Source organism: Meles meles, chromosome 1 (genome assembly GCF_922984935.1).
Source record: "Meles meles chromosome 1, mMelMel3.1 paternal haplotype, whole genome shotgun sequence".
Classification (NCBI taxonomy): Eukaryota; Metazoa; Chordata; class Mammalia; order Carnivora; family Mustelidae; genus Meles; species Meles meles.
The window spans coordinates 39,545,949-39,572,680 of NC_060066.1; the positions used below are offsets into that span (position 1 = coordinate 39,545,949).

At 36.4% G+C, this 26,732-nt stretch overlaps 1 protein-coding gene across 6 annotated transcripts in view; it reads right to left on the reverse strand.

The window, feature by feature from the left end:
• The window catches only part of MTDH (metadherin), a 58,531-nt gene that overhangs the window by 24,819 nt on the left and 6,980 nt on the right, over positions 1 to 26,732 (reverse strand). For 2 of the 6 annotated variants that reach the window (XM_046004246.1, XM_046004229.1), the window contains exons 2-6: positions 20,676 to 20,777; positions 6,638 to 6,722; positions 5,744 to 5,920; positions 4,284 to 4,349; positions 2,677 to 2,913 (exon numbers count right to left, since the gene is read on the reverse strand). In XM_046004246.1, the coding sequence (XP_045860202.1) occupies positions 2,677 to 2,913; positions 4,284 to 4,349; positions 5,744 to 5,920; positions 6,638 to 6,722; positions 20,676 to 20,777 (667 nt within the window). Of the gene's footprint in view, positions 1 to 78; positions 166 to 2,676; positions 2,914 to 4,283; positions 4,350 to 5,743; positions 5,921 to 6,637; positions 6,723 to 20,675; positions 20,778 to 26,732 lie in introns of all 6 variants that reach the window. The other 4 variants (XM_046004253.1, XM_046004236.1, XM_046004215.1 and 1 more) reach the window with 3 other exon arrangements.

Genomic DNA, 26,732 nt, shown 5'->3' on the forward strand with positions numbered 1-26,732 from the left:
TTTTTCAAATAGCATAAGCTAAAAAGAATTTAAACAGAAATTCTTTTGTTAACTAAATGAAAGACTGTTTTCACATACCAGAAACAGCAGAGTTAAGTGTGAGAGATGCAAAAGAAGAATTCTGTTCAGAGGTATTCATTCCCCTATCCACACTAGACCAAGCAGCTGTTAAAATAAAGAACGTCACTTGGAACCTTCAATTTGCAAAAGAAAAGTTGAAAGATATGTACAGATTTAAACTATGATAATAATATTTAAAGATAACCTTAGAAATTAGGACAATACAGCAATAGCTTCTACTTATTGGACGTCCATTATAGGCCAAGTTCTTCATACCAAACACTAATCCTAAGTGTAAGCCTGCTAGGCACAATTTCAGAGTAGTTAAGGGACTTTCTGACAGCCAAAAAACAGCTGACCCATGACTGGAACTTAAGCTGATTTCCAAAGCCTATGTCTTTCTCCACTTTAGCAAGCTACCTTATTATTTACCATAATTATGCTACTACTTGGAGCCAGGCACTGCACTTGGTACTTGACATTCATTAGAGCCAATCCTTACAACTATTAAAACAGGAGGTTCATACAGGTTAAAAAATTAATCCTGATTTCCATAAAAGTTGTTATGTGGGAAAACAGGGATTCATTTCAAATAGGTCCATTTCTACTAGTCCACACTCATTCCACTATACTATACTATTTCCTCAACATTTTCAAGATCTTTCTTGCTTACATAAATGAGTATTTTAAGGAATATATATATCCATGAGACCAGTCACACCAGTCTTTTTCTTAGAGATTCACTATAAACTCAATTTAATATAGTTCCCTTTCAATTTCAACAAAGGTACAAATCCACCCAGGCAGGAACTCTAACCTACTGCTTAATTTTATCTGAAGCAACCACTAAGCAAATACCATCTAATTTACGTCCGAATTAGGAAAATGCAACATAGCTTTTATAAGTAAATTGCAAATATCTGAAAAAGCCTGATGATCTTTTGTTAAATATGAAAGGGTGCTTTAAGGCACAGACATTTCTGCTTTCTTCACTATGGAAAATGAGGCTGGGAATTAGGGACTGTCTTCTTCCAAACAAATTTTGATATTTCTACACAATTTCTGGACATTCCAAGGAAGAACAAGCTTAAAAATAATTGTCAGTAAATGATCTAGAGTTGGCTTCTTGGGGACAATAGTCAACATGAGTCTTTTTAGACTTAAAAGTGATGGGAAAAGCAAGTAACACTGGAAGAAAGTTTTTTGCCACTTAACCACTAAAAACCCTGTAGTGTCTATTGCTCTCCCACATAAAAGAATTAAAACAAAAATATCTGCAACAAGCACAACAGAAAAAAAGTGTACATTTAATGTATAAGGAATTACAACTTGATTAAAAAAAAAACACAACAAACAAGAGGCCGTTAGACAAATGGGCGAAGAACATGAATAGACAATTCTTAAAATAGAAATGATCAAGAAAGTTGTGAAAAATATTCAACCTCATTACTGATTTTAAAAAGTTAACCAGAACAATTTATGTATTTTGTATCAAGTTAGAAAAGATTTTTTAAATAAGAATACCCAGTCTTGGTCAGCACATGATAAATGGCACTCATATTGATGCTGACAATATAAATTAGAACTACTCTCTAAGAAAATACTTTGACAAAATGTCATAGAGCACTGTATGTTTATAGTCCCTTTAACCCAGTAACATCACTCCCAAGACTCTATGCTAAAGAAATAACCCAAAATATAGTGAATTCAATGTTATTTACAATGGTTAAAAAACAGAAAAAAATTTTTTTGACAATATGGGAATAGTTGAATAATTTATATGCTATGCTTATATAGGGCTTTCAAATAAAAATAAATAGGAAAATGTTTATGCTACTATATTAAGTGTGTGTGGAGGGGGACATAAAATTGCATATCCATTTTAGATTATGTAAAACAAAACAAAACAAAACAAAACCTAAAAAACTACACGGGGAAAAAAGACCATTAAATAAAAAAAACAGTGGTTGTCATTGGGTGGTGTGAGAACAGTGGGTTTTTCCTTCTCTTTAAATAGTTTTCCATATTAAACATGGACTTTGCTATAACACACACACATACACACACACTGGAATTTAAGTTGCTTTTTATTTGATGGCTTTCAACAAGAATAAGCTTCTCAACTACTGTCTGTATCTTTAAAACCAAAGGGGAAAAATTATAAATAGGCATTTTGCAGACTGCGAAACAGTATAAAAGTGGATGCTGTAAACTACTTTTATTATTCTTATTTAAACTCAATAGCAGAACTGTTGAAATTATTTAAAAAGTCTGCTCACACATTACATTTATAACATCACCAAAAACACACAATTACACCCCTTAGCTACACTGATAATCAGATGATAATCAGATAAAAAGTATGTCAGAACACTAAGTATATGTGCTGCCGAAGCGAGCACTGTCAGAACACTAAGTAAAGCTACTACTGACTTTTTTAGTTCCCGCTTTGCTCTATGTGAAGGATCTGAATGAGTTAGTTATTACTATTAGTTCTGTAGAGCTTAGCTCGTATTTTCTACTCATGGGTTGTTTTTTTTTCCATTCCTGAAAAATTCAAAATGTACCAGAAAGAAGCAACTGTAAATGAACTTAAAATTTTCCAACACTTCTTACCAATGCCAGAAAATATTGAACGGTCACTCCAACTCCTTCCCCAGTCTTTTCCATTTGCATTAGCATCTCCAGTGTCTTGGCCCCAGGCAGATGGTTCACTTTTCCTCTTGCCTGCAGAGGCAGGTGAAACAGAGTTCCACTTCTCCTCACCTGCACTGATCTGTGAGGAGAGTTTTACAGACTTTTCATTCCAGCCTCCTCCATTTACAGTGAGGTTTTCGTTCAATCCTGAAGAAACTTAAAGAAAAGAAAAGAAGGTTAAAAACTGATAAAACTTGGATATTTTCAAATTTCTCTGATTGCCTGGTTTATATTTATCACTCCTTTTATCCCCTACTATCCTCTAAACAGCTTGGGCTTTAAAAATAAAAATGAAAACTCTTAAAAGTGACATGACCACAATGAATGACTTTTAATTTAAAAACTAAGAGTAGGCTTGAACTTTATATATTACTAATGCTTTCAACAGCAGAATGACTTGCTCAAAGAAAGTACAGAAGAGCAAACAGGAAAACAGCACATATTCTGCTGTACTCAGAATACTCACCCACTAAAAATATGAACACTTCTCCTTAGTTACATGTTCTTTTCTTAAATATTTATACACACACATATACACACACACACCAAGTATAAGGCAGTGATTCTGAAACCTGGCTGCACATTAAAATCAACTGAAAAACTTCTTAAAAGTAGACACTGGAGCCTCAGCCCAGACTAATTAAAATCAGAAGCTCTAAGGGTGCTTGGCCGTCTCAAGTCGGTAGAGCATGTAACTCTTAATCTTGGGGTTGTGAGTGCAAGACCCATGTTGGGCACAGAGATTATTTAAGAAAAATAAAATAAAATAAAATAAAATCAAAGTATTTGTATGCTGGTACACGTATGTATGTGTGTGTGTCATTTTTTCCAAGTTTTCTAGATGACTAGAATGCGTAGCCAGGATTGAGAACCATGGGAATGAAAGGAAGCTGACAGGATTAAAACAAGTCTGAAACAAGGAGGTGCTTTTTCATTTCCGAGTTTATATTTTACTACCATACTTTTAGTTTTTAGGTAAGGTATACCACTCTACTTAATTCGAGCTTTACCATAAACGAGTAAATAAAATGTATTTTCTAATTGTGAAGCATGGTATAACTTCAGACTGTAGTCCATTTATTGTAAAATATTTGATATTGTTAAGGACGCAATTTGAACAATTAGAGGTTTATGATTTTTTTTTAATAAACAGGGGTAAAATGTTTTATCCCATAAATGCCTATATTAAAACCAAGTCCTCCCCCACCCCAAAACTTTCTTTTCTCTATTGGCTTACACAATGCAAGCAAGAATAAAAATCGCATATAAACTATTACTAAAAAAATGTTTTTACATATGGGGAGAGGGAGAAACAACTAGAACATACCAAAGACTGTTAGAAGTGGGAATGATTTTTCTTTTTATCCATTTTCCAAAATCTCTGGATTGTGATTATGTTACTTTAGTAATTAAAAATCATTTCTAAGCCTTTTTTTCCTTCTGTATCATTCATGTGAGGAAAGAGACATGTAATAAGTTTCTATTCTGATGGGCCTTCAATTTAAGTTACATGTAATTTCTCTCACCCTGAAGTGTAGAATCTCCTTTTCCAGACTTAAAGTTGCTAACTTGAACATTTAGATGAGAATCACCTGGTTGAAATAGAAATAAAATTTATTTAATACTAAATAGGCCACTATGCACATTAAATTAGGAGTTAACATACAAATTTATTTTCACTTATTATTTTTAAGAAATTATTTCTTCAAGTACTAAATTCTTATACTGGAAGAGAGTCTTACTCACAACATACTTGACATGTCCTTAAGGAACTGAGTTCTATAGTTACCATATTCTTAGTCAACTAAAATGGCAATATAGGACCTGGAAAATCATTCAAGTATATGTGGAGTCTGCTGTTCTGTAATGTTCATGAGATTCTTTTAAATAGGAACTGGAGAACTGGGGCTTTGTAATTGGATTCAACTTTGCCACCTCTCAACAATGCCAGCTGCCTTTTCAATAATCCTGGAAGCAAACACATCCAACTGAAAAAGAACACTGCCAGTATTTGGGACCAGGACTTAGGAAATACGGCAAGGGGTATGAAAACATATTGTAACAAAGATACCATTTCTCTGACGCTAAAAAGCATTTAATGATTACAATGTATCAAAAAACCAGCACAACACAGGATTGTCCTAGCAAGGAAGGCATGCACAAGACAGTGAAAAAGGGTCACCAACAGAAAGAAGCACTAAAGCATGGCTAATATGTAACAGTGAAAAAGCATAAATAGAAATCATTGCTATATCAAAGCAATAAATTCCAGCAAGTCATCAAGCAAAAAAGTAAAAGACAACAAGGCTAAGAAAGTGGCCTGGAGACAAATGCGGGGTGAGGAGGCAATTAATAAAAAGGCGAAGGAAGAAAAGTCAATGCCCAAGTTGAACGGTATCACTCTGCAGATGGCAATGTAAAGAGCTTTAGCTAAGAAGCCATCAGTATTGGATAGTGTGAGCACTTGAAATACTTGGGAAAAACATTAGCTCAACAACCTCTGAAGTTCCAGTTCATCAAACACCTATGGCATTCTCAAAAAGTCAGGGTGATAAGAAGTCCAGACAGAGCCTGCACTATCCAGAACATGCTTGCTTCATCTTGGAATGAAAGCATCCAACATGCAGGATTGGTGACAAATAATTTTATTTAATAAATGTCTTGTCCACTAAAAGAAACGGAGATGTAAAAGAGCTGGGGCGAAGCAACGCACACAAGAAAAAAAGGCAACATCATTTTCTCATGTGACTCAAGGCAGAAAGGCAATTTTAATTCAGCAGGCCATTCATTGGGCAGTACGGAACAAGTAACACTGCTAGTTATCAGGTAAACCAGTATGTGGTCCACAGTGCTCTCACGAAGAAGGGTATATCAGCACAGTGATGTAAGCAGTTCAAAATAGTCAAATTTTGACAGAATGATATTTTGTACATCTGATTAAAAGGAGCTGGATTTGATGTATGACTCTTATGTTCCACCAATATACCTTTATTCTTCTTGGAACCAACAGGAAATGATGCAGTTGTAAGTTGCTCGGTGGTAACTGTGATGGTATTTTCTATCCCAGGGATAGTTGAATCCAATGAACCAGAATCAGTCTGCACCTTATCACGTTTACGCTGCTGTCGTTTCTCTCTGTGACTAATTTTAGTTTCCCAGGCTCCTGACATAGCCCCAGAAAAAAAAGTGTTATTCAGTAAAGGGGAAGACAGAAAGTTGTAGTTTTGAGGGGGGAAATGGGGCAGGGCATATAAGATATCATGATAAATTTAGAGAGTAAACTAAAACCGCAGAGTACTGATTATATTAATTTATCCTAAGAATTTATTCTAATCCCAATATGTTGTTTTAGGCAGGTAACTGCCATTATTATTTATTCTGGTAAATTTTTATCAACTGTCATCTATGATTTAGGAAAAATGAGAAATGTAAGTCATCCTGTATGTCTTTTTATCCTGTTGGAGAGAACGGAGAGTGTTGTAAGTAATTACTAATAAGTGGGTTTGTTTGGTGATGACAATAAAGGGCTTCCTCAGGAATTTTGTACACAGCCCTCTAGGGATAGTGTATTTAAGAACAAGAGGGGGGAAAAGTCCAAATCAAAGAAACAAAGACAAAATAACTGCCCAAGACACTGAGCTAGACCTTAAATCTCAAGGTGGTTCCCTTCAGGAAAAGCACTATTAGATTCTTAAGTAATTTAGATTAAAAAAAAAAGAAGTGTTTTCTACCAATGTCACAGATCTGTACATTAAAATCTATAATTATTAAGAGAAAAGCTTGATACAAGATTAAGCGATACAAATGCAGCTCTTATATAATGTACCATGGTAAAAAAGGGTTAAAAATTTTTCTATAGTCCTTTCACTTGCTCAAGTACCTTCATCAACTTCCTTTCCATCATGGCGTGAACTGTTTTGCACTGCTTTAGCATCTGACTTTGATTTCTTCTTATTTTTCTTTGACTGAAAGTAAAATAGAATGTTACTTAATACTTCATTATGTTTTTGAAAAGGTAGGAGTCAGTAAGATACATAATGAAATGTATGATGCTGACAACCAAAAAATTTAATATTTGATTAAAAAACTTAACATTAAATGGCAATAATAATATGAGGTTACCATTTATTGAGTGGTTACTCTATGCTAAGTACTTTGCACTTTCTTCATTCCCTAAAAAAACTCACTACAGAGGGTATTATTCCCATTTTAGAGATAAGGAAATGGAGACTCAGAGCTGTTAAATATTAAATAGGCTGTCTGGGGTCACATTAAGAGTTAGTAAATGGTAGTGTCAAATTAGGAAATAGGTCTATCTGGCTCCAAAGTCTGTGCCCTTAGATACATGCTGCCCTAACATACATTATAAATAAGGTACTATAATACAATGTGTTCAGAACAATAAAATAAAGACCTACTGTTAATGTTTAGAAAGAAACTGATGCACTGATTATTGGTTTTTGGATTTCATAAAAGCACATTGTTGGAATACCCTACTGTATAGCAAATTAGTAAGTCAATTGTACAAAGCAGATAGTATTTTGTCGGTTTCAGAGCAATGTGAAAATACCTAGGATTTGCATGTGGTAGATGGTTAGTAATTCATTAGAGAAAATACCTTTACATACACAAGATACAGATATTTTGAAATAGCCTTCTAATTCCCTTCTGCTAATATTTTTTCCTCTCAAGAGCTCATTAAAACTTTATAAAGCCATGATTTCTATACTTAGATTAGTGCTTCGAGAAGAGTACTAACAGTCATGAAATAGTATTTTATTTATAATTTGTATTCACTCATTTAACTATTTGTTGAGACTGGCTACACATATGTATTATTGTATACTATCTGGAAGTTAAGTTTACCACCAAAAAAAGATTGTATCTAGATAGTAAGTCTTTTTCATGGGTAAAGTAATAAATGATAGTTTGACTAAGCAATAAATGACAGCTCTTAACAGTGATTAAAAATTCTTTGACAACAGGGGTATCTAATAAACTATTCAAAACCATGTTTTTTATTTCCCATAGTTGATTTGTACCTGTTTCTTGGAATGGTCTCATGAACATGTAACACATCTCGGGTACTGCTTTATTACACCTACCAAACCAGGCTCATATCCACTTTATAAAAATTGAGATATCATCTACATACCGTATTTATCCTTCTTAAGCATACAATTTAGTGGTTTTTAGTATATTTGAGGTTGTACAATTATCATCATTATCTAATTCCAGAATGCTTTCATCATCCCGAAAAAGAAACCTGGTACCTATTATTAGTCACTCTCCACTACCTTCTTCCCACCTGCAATCACCAGCAGTCATCTTCCTGTCTGTCTCTCACAGCCACTCTTAAATAAACACAATACATGGAGCACTTGTTAATTACAGCCTAAAGTAGGGGTCAGCAAACTTTCTCTATAAAGGATCAAATAGTAAATATTTTAGTCTGTGCAAGGCATACATATTTCTACATGTAGCAATTGAGAAACTCTGCTGCTATAGCACAGAAGTAGCCATATACAATATATAATCAAATAGGTACAACTGTATTCCAAGAAAATTTTATTTACAAAAATAGGTACCTGGCTGGATTTTGGGGGCCAGAGTTTGCCAACCCCTGGTCTATAGCAGCATTGTCCAATAGAAATATACTGCAAGTCATGCTTGTAATTTAAAATTTTCTAGCACACAGGTTAAAAAGCTAAAAGAAATAGGTAACATTAATTTTAACAATATATGTAAATCAACATTTTCAAAATACTATTTCAAAATGTAATTAATATAAAAAACTATTCAAAAGACAGTACAACAAAGAGTGCTAAATAGCCATCCACGGAAGTAGCTATTACACTGGACAGTACAGATCTACAGGAACTAACTAAAGTTAAGTTAGTTAACTTATGACATGCCCCGCTTCATTATTTTTAAAAAATCTTCTAAATTCATTCATTTTAATACCCTAATACTTTTAATATTAAAACTATCAAACCTGACAAAGGTAGAGAGATCCATTTAAATGAAGGCCATGCTTTCTAAAACATGCCATTAATTCTTCCACCTCATCTTTTAAGTAGACAAAGATTTTTGTGGAATTTTAACTAGTAAAATTTAATCTTCCTCAGCACCAGTTGTTCCTGCAATTGAATCTGATGGTTCTACTTTATTCTGGCATTTTTAACAAATGGATTCACTAAAAACACTTAAACTTAAAAAAAAAATTCGTTGTATTGCTATCACTTACAGATCTTTCTAATTAACCCAGTTAAGTCTCAAAATAACTCAATAAGGGGCGCCTGGGTGGCTAGTGTCTGCCTTCAGCTCAGGTCAGGATCCCAGGGTCCTAGGATCGAGCCCCGCATGAGGCTCTCTGCTCAGCTCTCTGCCTACTTGTGATCTCTGTCTGTCAAAATAAATAAATAAAATCTTAAAAAAAAAATAAGTATTGCATCTTTAAAAAAAAAACACCTCTATGAGGCAGATGCTATTATTCCCACTTTACAGATGAGAAAAGGGAAGCATGGTTAACTAGCCAACCCCAAGATCACATAATTATTAAGCACCAGAGTTGGGATTTGATAAGCATGCTCCAGAACCTGGGCTGCCATGCTATTTTTCTATCAGAAACTGCTCCGAGCTGTTAAATTATGGAGATATGAAAATTTTCACAAGTAATAGACAATTTTAATAACAAAATCACATAATGATGTAAACTTCTCAGAATACCCTTCATTCCATGAATTTCTTTAAAAAAAAAAAAAAAAAAAAGCGGGGCGCCTGGGTGGCTCAGTGGGTTAAAGCCTCTGCCTTCGGCTCAGGTCATGATCTCAGGGTCCTGGGATCGAGCCCCGCATCGGGCTCTCTGCTCCGCGGGGAGCCTGCTTCCTCCTCTCTCTCTGCCTGCCTCTCTGCCTAGTTGTGATTTCTCTCTGTCAAATAAATAAAATATTAAAAAAAAAAAAAAAGCTACTCTCCGACACATCTTATTAAAGTTTTCTTAACACTGACAGGACAGATTAACTACAAATTTTCCCCCAAAAGATCTGCTAAGTAGACAACCATTTGTCATTATCAAAAAAGTCAACATATTTGAAACACTTGAATTTCAGTAAAAGAAAAACATGAGACTCGCTTAAGTTGGTCAGCTTTATAAAAGTATTTTGACATATATAATCAATCTCTTCTTCGTAGAATAATGGATGATTCCCACCTTGCCCTTACTATAAGTTAAAGGCCTCATTTTCCAATTTACAGTCTGGCTTTATACCTTTTTTGCCACTATAGATTTCTAGAAATAATGTAGTGAATGCATTTCATGCATGGTGCTATAACTAAAACTTCATCTCCCTACTCCCCCAATTTTATTTTTTTAAATTAAATTTCAGTTCATGTGGGCTCTCCATCAGTGGCTTTTATTTAGTTTTCCACACCAAAAAATTTAAATTAAGTCATCTTTTCTTGAGAATGTATCTTTGTAGGTATTTTTTTAATCTTCAGTTGCTCACAAAAGTAGTTCTCTATGCATTTCATTATTGAAACAGAATATACCAAGTTCCCCAAGTGTAATGTCAGAATCATCTGTACATTTTTCCAATTTGCAATTTGTTCTGTTACTGATTTACTTAATTCATCAGCAACATTTTTACGCTGCACCCAACAGTATATGCTGATGAAAGAATGTGTTCTGGTTGACTGTCATACTGTTTTTTTGCGAATTCTACCATGGCAGAAAGAACAAGTATTTCTCCACATACGTCTTTCCCCCTTTAAATTAGAAACCTCAAGAGTGGCTTCTAAGCATTCATAACTATATGTAGTAAAATTCTGTCCTATTGGGTACTGAATAAACAATCATCTTTTTAAAAAAAACTGCAGAGGGATGCCTGGGTAGCTCAGTCACTTAAGCGGCTGACTTTGGCTCAGGTCATGATCCAGCGTCCTGGGATCGAGTCCTGCATTGGGCTCCTTGTTCAGCAGGGAGCCTGCTTCGTCCCCTACCTATGCCTGCCACTCTGCCTGCTTGTGCTCGCTCGCTCTCCCTGACAAATAAATAAACAAATAAATAAATCTTAAAAATAAATAAACTGCAGAGGCCAATCTTCACATTTGGAATGCTTAGATATTCTGCTGACTGAGACAGTTTCAGAATGTAATTAGCTAAAATCTCAAGTCACAGTATAAATGGTCAAGGCTTCTCACCACAAGTAGAAATACATTTCTAATTCTTTTTTTTTTTTTTTAAGATTTTATTCATTTATTTGACAGACAAAGACCACAAGTAGACAGGGAGGCAGGCAGAGAGAGGAGGAAGGAGGCTCCATGCTGAGCAGAAAGCCCAAAGTGAGGCTCGATCCCAGGACCCCGGGATCATGACCTGAGCTGAAGGCAGAGGCTTTAACCCACTGAGCCACCCAGGCGCCCCTACATTTCTAATTCAAAAATCTTCCTTGATGATTTCAATTTTTTGTGACCAATTTCTTATCAGGTCTGATTAAATCATCTTAACCTCATGATGATGTGGTTGACAGAGGTCTTAGTAGGAATACCAGTGCCCATTTTATCTAATTGTTTATTTGCATTATCATCATCTACAATCTGTAGCTTCTTAGCAGCCTGTTCACTGAAGGTTAGTCTAGTTTAAGCTGGGTAACACAATCAAGAAACCCATAGAGCTGAGCACCTATCAACTGCACTCTGTCAAAATACGTTATGAGAAAAGAACCAATGAGGGCAGATTCCATTGCAGCTTCTCGTTCTCAGGATCTGGCCCATGTAGCGTCTTACTACCCTCTAATATTCCAAATGAGGATGCCAATGACTAGCCATATACTGATATGAATAAAGTTTAATTTGTTTTAATAAAAAACTAAGTATAAATAGAAAGTCTAATATTTGTCTAATATTTTCTTCCTTTATCCCAATGGCTTTTCTTGTGTACCTCACTTTGGAGACAATGGTCTTAAAAAGCACATGTTGGGGGGGGGCGCCTGGGTGGCTCAGTGGGTTAAAGCCTCTGCCTTCGGCTCAGGTCATGATCCCAGGGTCCCGGGATCGAGCCCCACATCAGGCTCTCTGCTCAGCGGGGAGCCTGCTTCCTCCTCTCTCTCTCTGCCTACTTGTGATCTCTATCTGTCAAGTAAATAAATAAAATCTTTAAAAAAAAAAAAAAAAGCACATGTTGAAGTAGTTCTAGGCCTACAAGTAATATGCTTCTGAATTCAAAGAACTTAAAATACCAAAAAATTACAGGCCGCTTATAAAAAAAGAGACACAAAAATGACTTCCATAAATAAACTCATCCTTTACCTTTATCTTCCTGACATGAACGAATATTTTTAGTACTATACAACACCCAAAGTAAGTGATAACATTAGAGCAGCAAAAGGTATATGTTGGCAGCAAAAGTAGATCTACTGAAATGGCTAACTGCTTCTTAGCAGATTTTAAGGAATTATAAATATTTAAAAAAAAAAAAAGCAGAGGAGTGTTCAACTCAACTTAGGGAGTCTAATTTAATATTTGTACAGAGACAAAAACTAGTATTAAGAGAGATACTGTACAAATTTTAAGTTAGAAGATACTTTATTTTGCAATTAATTCTTTACACCAAGGTAGGTAGCCAGATTCTAAATGTAATCCTTACTCAATTTCTCTTTTTTTTTTTTTTTGTTAAAGATTTTATCCATTTATTTGACAGACAGAGATCACAAGTAGGCAGAGAGCCAGGCAGAGAGAGAGGAGGAAGCAGGCTCCCCGCTGAGCAGAGAGCCTGATGCGAGGCTCGATTCCAGGACCCTGAGACCATGACCTGAGCCGAAGGCAGAGGCTTAACCAACTGAGCCACCCAGGTGCCCCTACTTAGTTTCTTAATTGTCTGGGAAATACTGGTCCTTAAAATTTTGGTGAACTGACATAACTAATATTTAAAGCCCTATAATTATCTAAAGCCACAGTTGACAAAGTCGGGACTGATAAAGGAAATGAAGCCTGAAAAAGAGGAATGCTGAGTATTTCCCAAAGGTTGTAAGTGGATACTACGATGCTTTTGTCTGCAGACGAGTGGCTAGTATGTAAGATTTTCCACTAATTCGGGGTGCCTAGGTGGCTCAGTCGTTATGTGTCTGCCTTCAGCTCAGGTCATGATCCCAGGGTCCTGGAGTCCAGCCCTGCATCTGGCTCCCTGCTCACCGGGAAGCCTGCTTCTCCTTCTCCCACTCCCACTCCCCTTGCTTGTGTTCCCTCTCTCCCTGTGTCTCTCTCTGTCAAATAAATAAATAAAATCTTTTTTTTTAATGGAAAATCTTTAAAAAAAAAATAAAAAGCTTTTCCACTAATTCATGGCAAAAACTATTCATTCTGTTTTCCGAGATTTTTGTTTTTTCTCTTTCCACCATGTCAAAACTGCTTTTTTTTTTTTTGGTGATGGTGACAGTGGTTTTAAAAATGTACATACCTGACAAAATTAAAAACCTCTTGGTTGGTGAAATTTGTTTTGAAAACTTCAAACGACTGCCACTTGAAAAATCTGAAAACTACTGCTTCAGATCAATTTCATCCACTTTCTGCCTAAGCAAATATGGCAAGCCCCTATTTTACATTGCTCCATGTTTAGCACTATTTATTTTTCTCAGTTGTCTCAAACATATAAATAAGCTGGGCATGGTTAAATGGCAAAGGATGGATGGTCCAAAGAGTATATTTCTTACATTTTTCTATACCAGCAATTCTTAATCTAACTTGGTGACAAAATATAAGGATGAGATTAATTACAGAAAGTGTCACAAACCTTTTTAAAAGTGGAGAGAGTTGCAACTGATGTTCCCCCTTTCCTGGAGGTGGTGGTGGTGGCGGAGGCAGTGTAATTTAAACTAGAGCCACGACACTTTTACTCACTACTATTCTGATGCATTTTCCTGAACGCAAGGAAGAAACAGGATTGCAGGTGCAGGGAAGTGCTCACACTTACACTTTACCTCTTTCTCCTTACCCTGATTAGTTATATTTTCTTTCTCAGCACTTAACCACCATCTGACACGAAAGAATATATTTGTTTGTTTTTAATTGTACCATTGCCCCATTTTATCCTGTTTTATTGACCGTTACATTCCTAGTGCCTAGAATAATGTACCTTGCAGACAAAAGTATTCAATTAATATTTGGTTAATCAATGGAAGAGCCTCATGGTAGACTGTTTTACTTATGGCCCTGTCTGCCCAACTTTCACTGTCCCCAGAATAAAACCTCTGGGCTATTATATCTGTACACTTGATTCCATCATCTAAGCCATTAAATTATTTAAATATGTTTAGGGTGAGCTTATGATTTATGGCACACCACACAAGTAGTATGGCTATCAACCCGAATCTTAAAAAGAAAATTACAAGAAGCCTTTCTTTCTTTTTTTTAAAACATATATCACTTTATTATTATTTTTTTTTCTTTTCAGCATAACAGTATTCATTGTTTTTGCACCACACCCAGTGCTCCATGCAATACGTGCCCTCCCTATCACCCACCACCTGGTTCCCCAACCTCCCACCCCCGACCCTTCAAAACCCTCTGGTTGTTTTTCAGAGTCCATAGTCTCTCATGGTTCACCTCCCCTTCCTATTTCCCTCAACTCCCTTCTCCTCTCCATCTCCCCATGTCCTCCATGTTATTTGTTATGCTCCACAAATAAGTGAAACCATATGATACCTGACTCTCTCTGCTTGACTTATACAAGAAGCCTTTCTTAACTCTTTTATCTAGCCCCAAACTCTTTCCCAGATGTGGGCCTCATATTTCCAATAGCCTAATAAATTAATTCCACTTGGAGACCCCATTTTCACAACAATCTTAATATGTTTAAAACAAATTCATTGGGGCACCTGGGTAGCTCAATGGTTAAAGCCTCTGTCTTTGACTCAGGTCATGATCCCAGGGTCTCTGTCTACTTGTGACCTTTGTCTGTCAAATAAATAAGTAAAATCTTTAAAAAACAAACAAACAAAAACCCCCAAAACCAAATTCATTATTTTATTGTATTTCAATCCCCTCTTGCTTCATACAACTACAGCATCATGAAAAAATGATGGCTAGTGTGAAAGTCCTGGTTCAGGTCTCATTGCTGCTTTCTGTCAGAGTTTAGACAAAAAATTCTAGGAGCAGAAGTGAGGTTTCTCTAGTAAGATATACAGAAAATACTGTCTTCACCTTCAAGGGGACACTGAAAACTAATTCCGTGGATGGGAACCCAAGACTCATGAAGCTATAGATTTTGTGAACCAAGAAGCCTGAAAGATCAAGAGTCTAAGACCCATACAATCAGACTCAAAGCATTCCAGATAACGAAACATTTTAATGAACCCAAAAGACTCTATTAGGAGTTTAAAACAGGGTTTCAGTTAAAAAAGAAAAAAAAAAGTCAGGGAGTAAACATTTTAGGCTCTGCAGACTATAAGGCCTCTGTTACAACCACTCAACTTTGCTGCTGGGAGTACAAAAGCAGCCACAGACAATAAATAAGTAAATAAATATGGGTGCATGTTCCAATAAACTTTCAAAAATAGGCAGAGAGCTAGACATGGCAAATAGTTCATGGTTTGCCAATCCCTGGTTTTAAATTAGTTTCTAAGATGTATTATGGAAGGTTAAACACAAATGTATGTAAGCTCACTGGGCATGCAGGTGTTCTCTGTTTTTCTAAGAGCTGCTATACATACACTTGTTTAAAATCTATGATGCCTTGGAACAAGTTTGCCTTTGGTCTTCTAAACCTCGATCACTCCTAGAGTGTGGTTCTCAAACGTCTTGGATATAGAATATATTGGATATTCTTAAAACAGACTGAGGATGTCAAAGAGTCTTTGTTTATGTGGATTATACCTACTGATATCTACCATACTATAAATTAAAAGTGAGATATTATCTGGATATATATTATTTCAAAACAATAATAAACTAATTACATATTGTATAATTACACCTATACAAACAATAGCAAAAACATTTTAGTGAGAAGAGTGGTATGCTTTCCATTTTGCAAGTATCTTTAGTGTCTGGCTTCATAAAAGACAGACTGCATACCTGCTTTCGCATTTAATTTTACTGTGTGATACACAATTTGAAGCACATGAAGACAATCTGGCTACACACACATACAAATGTAATTGGAAAAAGGATTGTCTTCATAGTGTTTTCAGATAATTGCATTCTTCTTTGCTATTACATCAAAGATTTGTGGTTGATAGGGGCTGGGGCTAAGGGGAAAAGAGGGGGAAATGGGGCATGACTGGTAATGGGCACAAGATTTCTTTTTGGGAAGAGGAAGAAGTTCAAAAACTACATGGTGAGTGCTGTACAACTCTGCATAAACACTGAAATCTTACACTTTCAACAAAATTAATTTTACGGTATATCACAGAATAAAGATGCTGAACAAAAAAGAAAGAAAAACCAACGTGTGTGGGCTTAGGGAGGCTCAGGAGTAGGACAAGAGACGGGCAGGGCCTTCAGGTTATGTTCAAGGCTCTGTGGAGTAAGAGCAATGGGAAGTCGTGAGGAGCTTTAAACAGAGGAAGGAAAAAATATTTTGCCAAAACTTCTCACGTGGTAGTTTCTTAAAAATTGTTGCAACATGAAATCTGTATCAACGAACTTTCCCATACTCTATAGGTCTATCTTGCACTTTGAATGAATCTTTTACACTTGCTTTGTAACATGCAAACATTGGTCATTTGGAAAATAAGAGTTCAGTGAGTTACACACATCTAAAATGTTAAAATATTCCATTGTATACAGTATTTTTAAAAATCACCATTTGTTAACATCACAACTGATCTCCTCAGAAAGTCTTTAGGCACTGGGATGCTGTCAAGCTCATGGTGGCAGATACAACTTTTCCAAATTTCTAATTTTCACTTGGAAATAAATCATTGTGTCATTTGCAATAAATAATAAATATAGTTTTCCTTGAAGCGACAGGATCATCTTGACTGTTTTTGAGAAAATGTCTGCCAATACCCAAGTCTAAATCCCCATGGCCTCTCTATCAGCTCTTCTTTCAAGTTAAAATGGATGAAGTGACTAGTCCAGCTCAACTGTATGGGTGTTTTTCCTCAGGACAACCCCTGTTCTTCACTACACAGCACACTGTATGTATACTTCCCATTTCATTATATAAAATAATTAAAAAGAGTATGTTCAAAGGTCAAGATTTAATAAAACTAATAATGATCATTTTTACAGCTTAAGGATAGTCTTAAGTGAAACTAGCATTCTTTTTCTTTTTAACTGTGAGTGGACTGCAATAAGGAATACAGCTCCTAGTGGTTTGGTGTCATCGTCATGATTTGTGCTAGCAATACCTGCTATTGCTTTTGTACCATTAATGCAAATTCAACACAGCGAAAAAGGCAAATAATGTCTCTATTACTATGAAAACAGTTTTGTCTTCCAGGACCCAACAAAAGGTTCCTGATACCCAGGGGTCCATAAACCACACTTTGAGAAATGTTGCCTGCACAAAATTGAGGGATCATTGTTTACTAGCTATGTATTGCTGGGCAATCCACTGAGCTCTTTTTAATGAGCTGGATTTGAAGAAATGATTATATTCTCCTCCATCCCCAACCAAGAGTTATTCAACAGGGTTGAGATGTGCAAATATTTGTATTATTGTAGCATCATAAAATACGAGAGCTTATTATTATTTATAATGACTGAATTACTATTTCAGCGGGACCCCACTGAGTTTGTCCTGAACAACCTGACAGTGACCGAATTTCACACATTTTTGTTTCTAATGTCTCTCTTACTGACAATCTTTAACCTTCTATCTTAATTCAGACCCTCATAATCACTAATGCAAGCCTGATTTGTTTTCACAAATGTTGCTGCCAGCTGAACACATCTATTTTTATCATACCCCCACCCACCCTGACCAGTCAAACTTGTCTAGGCCTTTCCGTTGAGTATGTCTGAATATGTTCTTTTGCTCCAGCTGAATAGTGTCTGATTATGTTCATTTGTTCCTCTCACCTGCCAGAAATGGCTTCCTCACTTCCAGTTACTGAAATACCACCCCCAACCTTAAAGTCCTATTAAGTCAATCTTTTCTAGCCTCCCAAATAGGATAATCTTATTCCTCTGGATATGTGGCACTCAGACACTTGTTACCTGCTATATCTTCTCTTGTGCTTGCACTTCCTAACTAGAATGCAGTCTCTCTGAGGGTTAAGTACATCTTCCATTCTTCTTATTCCCTTCAGCATCTAGTAGCACAATGCATTCAGCCTAGCTAATGGTCCTATATGGATTCTGCTAGAGACCAGTATCAATGAAGCACTGACCTTCACAGCCAAATAAAGACCTAGAAAACTATGGTACTTTAACTTGCTTTATAGACCCAAGGTCTGTAACTCTTGTCATATATGGTTTTTAGACAATGTTTTTCTCTGTGAGGTTTATTCAAGTGACAGGGCAAGATATTCAATATCACAGCTGAGAGGACAATTATTCTACAGGCAGACTGTACCTCTCAAATTGCCCAACATACGGCCCTGAAAGGAAAACAAATACACACAAAAATGTGTATAAAGGTTTATAAGTAGATCTACGACAAGCATCTTTACAAAAAATTAGAAATTCTTTAAAAATATATTTAAAACACACAAAAACATACACAGTGCAAGAGCATAAAAAATTAACTGAAATGAGGTCTCTTGGACTGAAACAAGTTAAAAAGCATAAATTCCAAGATGCAGATGGCAAAAAGAAACACTAGCCATGAGTTGCAGCATTTACTACTATGCAAAAAGTCAAATCAAAAAGGCAGCAAACCAAAGGCAGAAGCTCTGTCCTGAAAAAGGCAACAGCAACTGAAAGGAGGCGGTACCATCAAGTGATTCACAAGTGCACGGGCTTTAGCAGCAGAATGAGCTGGATTCAAATCCTACTTCACAAACTATGAAATGAGTGAAACTGCAAAATTCCTCTATGCCTCAGAGCCCTTATCAGCCTTGTAGAGTTTATGAAAGGATCAGAAATCATACAGAGCAGTAAAAAGCACAGACTTTGAAGTCAGATGGGTATAGCATAGAACTATTTTTAGTAGCTTTGATAAGTTATGCCTCAGGTTTCTTATTTGTAAGATAGGTATAATACCACCTCCTCAGTGCTCCTGTGAGCATGAAGTAGCATATAAATTTTCTGTAAGTCTTAAAAGTACACCCAGTGGGTACTCAGTAACTTTTCTCTACTAGATATATGTAAATATACTCATACACATACCTCAACTTGCATGGTGCCTGCCATATTACAGATACTTAACAAATAATCCATTACTATAATTATTTTCTATCACTAATTTCAGAATGATTATAAACTCTAAACTGTAGTTTTACATCCTCATACACCCAGTCTATATATGATTCATCAATCAGAAATGGATGGTAGTTAATCTATTATTCTAACTACAAATTTTTCAGGATAATTCAGGAACTAGAAGCAAGAATAAGCATAAAATGCTCACTAGTAGAGAGAAAACCCAGAAATAAAGAAACTTTAGATGGAAGAAGTATAAATCCATATTAGACATATAAACTACTCATTCTGTAAATTCACAATCCTGAAATTGTATCCTTATTTCCCAATACAAGTTATTTACTATTTATTTTTCAGCCACAGGCAAAATCAGGCATAAATTTAACTCTTTCCTACAACTATTCTTCACTTTAAGCCATCCTACCTGCAGCTATTGTGGCCCTAGACCAATTGTATTGGATTAAAGGGGAGAATTGATCTTGCCAGTTTTTTAGACATTTTGAAACTGCAAGCATTAAGAAACTGTAGCAACCGGGGCGCCTGGGTGGCTCAGTGGGTTAAAGCCTCTGCCTTCGGCTCAGGTCATGATCTCAGAGTCCTGGGATCAAGCCCCGCATCTGGCTCTCTGCTGGGCGGGGAGCCTGCTTCCTCCTCTCTCTCTGCCTACTTGTGATCTCTCTCTGTCAAATAAATAAATAAAATCTTAAAAAAAAAAAAAAAAAAGAAAAGAAACTGTAGCAACCATTTCATACTACTATTCTGTAGGACTGGAATGTTGCATGCTAGTTCCTAGAAACCATTTACCTACCTCTGGTTATTTTTTTTTTTTTTTGTCTTTCTTGGAAAGGAGTTATGCATGTGTAGGGTTTTGGGGGGGGGGGGGACGGGCAAGTAATTAATATACCAAAAGGACTTAAATCAAAGTTTCTCTCCCATAGCAGAACAACCTTTCACTGTTAACGGTTTTTTAAACTTTGCCTACTTGCAAACTAAACTGAGTCAAATAAAAACTGGGTCAGTTCTAACACTGAAAACTGAATAAAATCCCAGGAATGTACCATTTATGGGTTATGATAGGTTGTCTTATTTGAAAACTTAAGAGTGCACATCTAAACCTTTTAATAATGACCTGAATATAGGACATTCTCTTTTGTTAAACAAAGTCAAACTGCCTAATAAGAATTATATCTCCATCAGAACAGAAATTTGTTTTAACCCTTAACACCACAGAACATTTTGGTAAGCTCTTCATGTTAGAAGTGCACTGTTAACAAAGATAACACAATTCGGTTTTCAAATAAGAGGGATATTACAAACCTGGAATCTTACTCATAAAAGATGTTCAACTCATGAGTACATTATTTTGGCAAAATGAATTTAATAATGCCACAGCATGTTTAAAATACTTGGTGATATCCTTCCTTTTAAAAGTAAAAAAATAAAACAACTTAATTAGACCTGCACCACCTATCTGCTACGACAAATTCAGATTTTCAGTTGTCCTTAAATGGGGAGTATATGTACTTTTGTGAAACAGAAAAATCATCATTTTTTATGTTACTCTCTTTATTAAGAGCTTTGCATATAATTTCATATGTTCCCAAGCTTACCTTTTCATTTTTCTTATCTGTCTCTAAGGGCTGCTTTGTTGTAATACTTCGAGGAGTTCGGACAACTTCCTCGTCAGTCACTTCAACAGTCCGTCCATTAGGCTGCACAGGCAACAGAAAGAATCTTGTTATCAAACTACTAGATAGGTCAAACCAAAGATTTATACTCAGGAAACAGAATATACTACAATCAAATTCTACCCTGACCCAAATTTAAAAGGTTTCTGTATAGCCATGTTATCTAAGACCTGGCCTACTATTCATAGTAACTGTGTTTCATAATATAATTAATAATGAACCTACAAACAAAACTCTGTATCACAATATATTTTCTGTCCAACAAAAAATAATGGACTGAAAGCAGGAAAACAGAGGACTAAACTGTATTTGCACTCTGCCAATTAGTTATGTCATCTTCGAATGTTTCAGTCATTGTATTTGAATCTTATTTCTACATATACAGAACGAGAGATCTGAGCTACTCAAAATTTGGCACACTTTGTAAGTAAAGGGACAGGAAATATATTAGGCTTTGTGGGCCATGCTGTCTCTGCTGCAACTACAAAACGCTGCTACTGTAGCACAAAGGCAGACATAGATGAATAAATGAAGGAGTTTGGCTGTGTTCCAATAAAGCTTTATTTACAAAACACAGGTAGAGGACCAGATCTGGTCCATGGACCATAGTTTGTTGGCCTCTGTATTAAATTATCTCTAATGTCCCTAGTAATTCTAATTCCTGTAATTATCTAATGGATCTACTGTTCTGGGGTTAAGAAATTTACCAGTCCACTGCTACAGCTTAAGAAAGGCTACCTCAGGGGCGCCTGAGTGGCTCAGTGGGTTAAGCCACTGCCTTCGGCTCAGGTCATGATCTCAGGGTCGTGGGATTGAGTCCCACGTCGGGCTCTCTGCTCAGCAGGGAGCCCGCTTCCCTCTCTCTGCCTGCCTCTCTGTCTACTTGTGATCTCTCTGTCAAATAAATAAATAAAATCTTTAAAAAAAAAAAGAAAGGCTACCTCAGCTTTGACACTCCTAAAATAATTATAGTTCTTAGAGGTACCCATGAATAAGATTAAGTCTGTGAATTCCAAATCTGGCATTTTGGGGGTTAAACCCTACCTACCCCCCCCAAAAAACATTTCTGAGCTCTATCACCAGAAATATATTTAGGATTTAGGAGTCTGAAGAATGGGGTCCAAGTATCTGTATTCTAACCTCTTCTTTATGGATCCTACTACTTCTTTTCGCTTGGCTAGTCTCCTCATATTCCAATACAGTGAGTTAGTAAATCAATGTACACTCGTTTCAGTTGCCTTATTTCCCATTCTTACAGAACAGACTTCCACCAACCAGATTACTCATTATAGCCAAGCCAAACTCAAGAAAACAATATGAATGTTCAATTTTCTACAACTTGACTTTCCCTGAGTTTGTTCAAAATTATCAGGGACATACAGTTAGAGAAAGAGACCATTAATATTCTAAAACCCAATTTGTAGGCTTCCCAAAGATTTATGGCAGAAAAACCAAAACAAAAGCTGTCTTTTAGCTGATGAAATTTCCAATTAATCCCAATTTAATCAGCTGGCTCTTAATCAACTTACTGAAGTCAGATGACAAAACCAGGTCTCCTCATTCTTTTTTTTAAAATATTTTATTTATTTATTTGACAGACAGATCACAAGTAGGCAGAGAGGCAGGCAGAGAGCGAGCCAGGGAAATAGGCTTCTTGCTGAGCAGAGAGCCCTATGCGGGGCTCGATCCCAGGACCCTGGGATCATGACCTCAGCTGAAGGCAGAGGCTTTAACCCACTGAGCCACCCAGGCGCCCCAGGTCTCCTCATTCTTCATTCGGTTTTCTTTCTCCTGTGCTGTTTTGTCACTTTCCTGCTGCTTCCTCTAATCTGCCTTCCTGTGTATGTGTATGTGTATGTTTGGGGTGGGGGGGCAGGGGTAATACAAAGAGAAAGGTAAAAAAAAACCCTGAAAGGAATTTGGACTTAGAGCCATAACAATAACAGGAATAGGGGCACCTGGGTGGCTCAGTGGGTTAAAGCTTCTGTCTTCAGCTCAGGTCATGATCCCAGGGTCCATCGGGCTTGCTCTCTGCTCAGCAGGGAGCCTGCTTTCCCCTCTCCTCTCTCCTCTCTCTGCCTGCCTCTCTGCCTACTTGTGATTTCTGTCTGTCAAATAAATAAATAAATAAATAAAATCTTAAAAAAACAACAACAACAGGAATATAAAACTGTTTAATTCTACTTTCTAATACCACCGTCTTACCTGTCGATTCTCATATGCTAGTTCTTAGTTCATACTATCCTCTTTAGCCAGACCTTTTCTGATTTTCCATGGTTGGCTTTACCTTTCTATACAAGCCTTAGACCACCCGAGCCATCTTGCAGCTCCAACTCCAGTTTCCCACCTCTAACTGGCAGCTCGCAAGCTTACATTTCTAAAAACTTCACTTAACTAATCCCTTCAGGAAACTTTCCATCAAAGTCACTCAGACAGCACTTCCATTTTACTCAAGTAAATGACTACACTAACTCATTTTAGCTTATCTATTAACTGCTAAAAGGTGAGAAATTAAGTGGTTAAAAATACCTAAAAAGTTCAATGCAATTGCTTTGAGACCAACTGCAAACACTGCTGATACAGCTTCCCAAATGAAAGATTAAACAACCTTTCCTCTTAATCAACTAGGAAGTCTGAAGTCCTGTGTCAGTGACTTACAAAGGGAACACTCAGTTTCCATTTCATAGACTCTGAAATAACTACCATGCAGAGAGGTTGGTCCCACTCGGCAGACCTGTGCCAATTTTACTTCCTTCTTTGCAAGAGAATAAACTTAAGCAATGGCTGTGACAGTAGCTGTTCCTCTGTCCACGCAGATTTCCCAGTGTTCCACTAACCCTCGGGCTTTAAATAGCTCTCACTACTACTAGGAGCAACAACTCCCCCAAAATGCCTGATAATATGAAACAATAAGCCTCCTTTCCCAAGAATAAAGTCAAAGAGCTTTTGGGCAGCAGGAGAAAAGGATACACTATGGTGGCTATGCCTCTTCTACGCATCAGAAACACTAATCTGTCCTCTTACTCCACTAGCTGGTCAAAAAGGCTGCATCCTGGAAAATCGTTAACCGTATTTAAATCAGCAAATCCAGTAACAGAAGCGTATCATGTATATCTGCTCACATGAAAAGTAACTAACTGCAAACCAACACTTTAAATACAACCTGACTGCCAATCTGGGTTTTACACAAAAGTATTATCTTCTCTCATCATGAAGCCTTAATATATATGGTGTGTTTCCATAGATTAGCAACTACATGGGCCTCTTATTGCACGCTAGTATAAAATTTTCTAGAACACTCTGAAGGTTCCTTCCAGGGCCAACCAAGGTTAATTTCATATATAGCATACAATCTATATTTTAAATTAGACAAGAACATCCTCCAAATCTGATGAAAATCAACCAGTAACAGAAGAATGACATAATCATTTTTTATACGGATAAACTTGGTGTAGGCATCGCTGACTCTGCCTTATTATTATATATTCCTCAACTCCCACGCCAGATTCTTTCAAAAAGGACATTGTGTGTGTGTTTATTAAGTACTTAAGTACCAGGCAGTGGGCGAGGGACCTCAGGAACAAGGACAAATGAAAGGAATTTGCCCTCCAGGCGTGTTGAAGTTCAGAATAAGAAGACATGCTGAACAGACATCTACACCATTTGAGCAGCCTGCACATATTTGTGGAACTGATTCTAAATTGCAAAAGAATCTACCTCTAAGATAAGCATATATGAGGTTTAACATTTGACTTTTAAAATGAAATCATTTAGAATCCCATTTTCACTTAGCTATGTAAATTTTATTTCTAGACATAAAATATAAAAACCATGACTTCAAATTACTTGGAAACGCCTTAAGTTTAGAAACTAGAAGGGCAGTCTACCAACTACAAAAAAAAAAAAAAAAAAAAAAAAAAGAAGGAATATGAAAAGACCATGGGCTTTGGAACTGGACAAAACTAGAATCAAGACTTGACTTCTGCATTTACTCCTTGTGGTTATAAGCATTTTCCTTGACTTAATACTGGATTTCATCATCTGTAATATTGAAAAAAAAAAGTATGTACTTATCTTATACGAGTTTTTTATTAAAATGACAATAAAGGAGAGAACATGGCTATGATGGCTCAAATCCCCATCCCCATGTTCTAGCATTCAGGTCACTTTTCAAACCAGCGAGCTCAAAATAAATGTTAGGTCTTGGTGGTTAAGAGGGCCAACAAACAGTACACGTGTTCAGTACTCCAGACACAAATTCTTTTGGGAAGTTAACAGAATACAAATGATAAGTAAATGTATCCTCTCAGAGGCCAGAAATAGTCCAGACTTGCTCTAGAGATAGCAATGTAATATTTTCTTTCTTTAAAAAAAAAAAAAAAAAAACAAAAACCAAAAAACTGCTTATAGTTTCACCATTTTCTAAGAGCAGAAAATTGTATCATATTCACTTATGTTCATTCATTCAACATCCAGTAAGTGAACACAGTAGAGTAATACGTAGAACCCTTAAAACCTTGAAACAAAGACAAGTGAGGCCCAATCGCTGCCTTCAAAAAGCTTAGAACCTAGCAAAGGAAGAAGGTAACACCACATATTAAAATACAAGGCAAAAGGTATACTTTACCCCCTTCTCCCTACCCCTCTAACCCCTCCCTTTAATGGCAAACAGTATGGGTTTTGAAGGCAAGCTGAAACCAGAGTTGAATTCTCAAATGAGTGCCACCCTAGAGAAGTTACTACTTCACTGGAGTTTCAATTTTCTTGGCTTAAAGTTATACTGAACATACAAGAAGCATAAGTGTATACATTACACCCTTCCTAAAGAAGATAAAAGGCAAGATGTTACAGAAATTCAAGATGCATCATCTTTAGCTGACAGATTAGACTATAATATAGCCTGACAATAACTGGTAATTTCCAAGTATGTGCCATGTGCCAAGGACCTTGCCAGATGCTTTATACACATCAACTTAACTGATCAACAAGACCTTGCCTCAGTCAGTTTTAGTCTGAAGAGTTCTGATAGAAATTCATGAAAGAACAATTCCTTGTCATTTATTTGAAAGCACGAATTTTGTCTTTCCTCTGCCTAATGCGAATGTATCAATCACATAAACTAAATATACAATAAACTATAGTTTCAGTCATAGTAACTTATAAAATTTTTTTAAACTCAACTCCAGAGCTCAGTGGCTCAGCCTCTGCCTTCGGCTCAGGTCATGGTCTCAGGGTCCTGGGATCGAGTCCTGCATCGGGCTCTCTGCTTGGCAGGGAGCCTGCTTCCTCCTCTCTCTCTCTGCCTGCCTCTCTGCCTACTGTGCTCTTTCTCTGTCAAATAAATAAATAAAATCTTAAAAAAAATAATTAAATTCAACTCCAATTTTAAACTCTTAATAACTTAGAGAACAATCTTACAAACACGGCCTATAATTCAATTGCAAAATCTTGCTGTATATCCCGAGATATTTCCTTTAGAGGTAAGATCCTTTTTGCCTTCTAAGCAGCTAGCCAAAGACTCAACTCTTTTCAGGGATTCCAAACTACCTTTTGACTGCATCAGGGATGCTCAGAACTATTTTCATAGGATAGAGAGATGATTCTCCATACCTGTCACCTGGCCAAATTATACTAAGAGGATTTCTGAAGAATTCAATACAGTATTACTGGTTTCTAAGGTTTGACCTCTGATGGGTACTGAGGTAAGAACTATATACGATACAGCAGAGACACAGCCATGTACTTTCTCAGAGCTTGTTGGATGCCTTCTGGAATACTGGCATTCTGTGGCACAGTTTGAAAACGACTAGCATAGCTGGAGAGAAAAAAGTAAACTTTAAAACTGGTCAAATAACACCAATTCCTCACTTAGAGTTCTTGAGTTTGCCTGAATAATAGTAATTTAAAGATACGTCAAAGCTTTCATGAAGTTGAGAAGTACGGCATTAATCAGTAATGCCCAAATGCAAAAGAAACCCC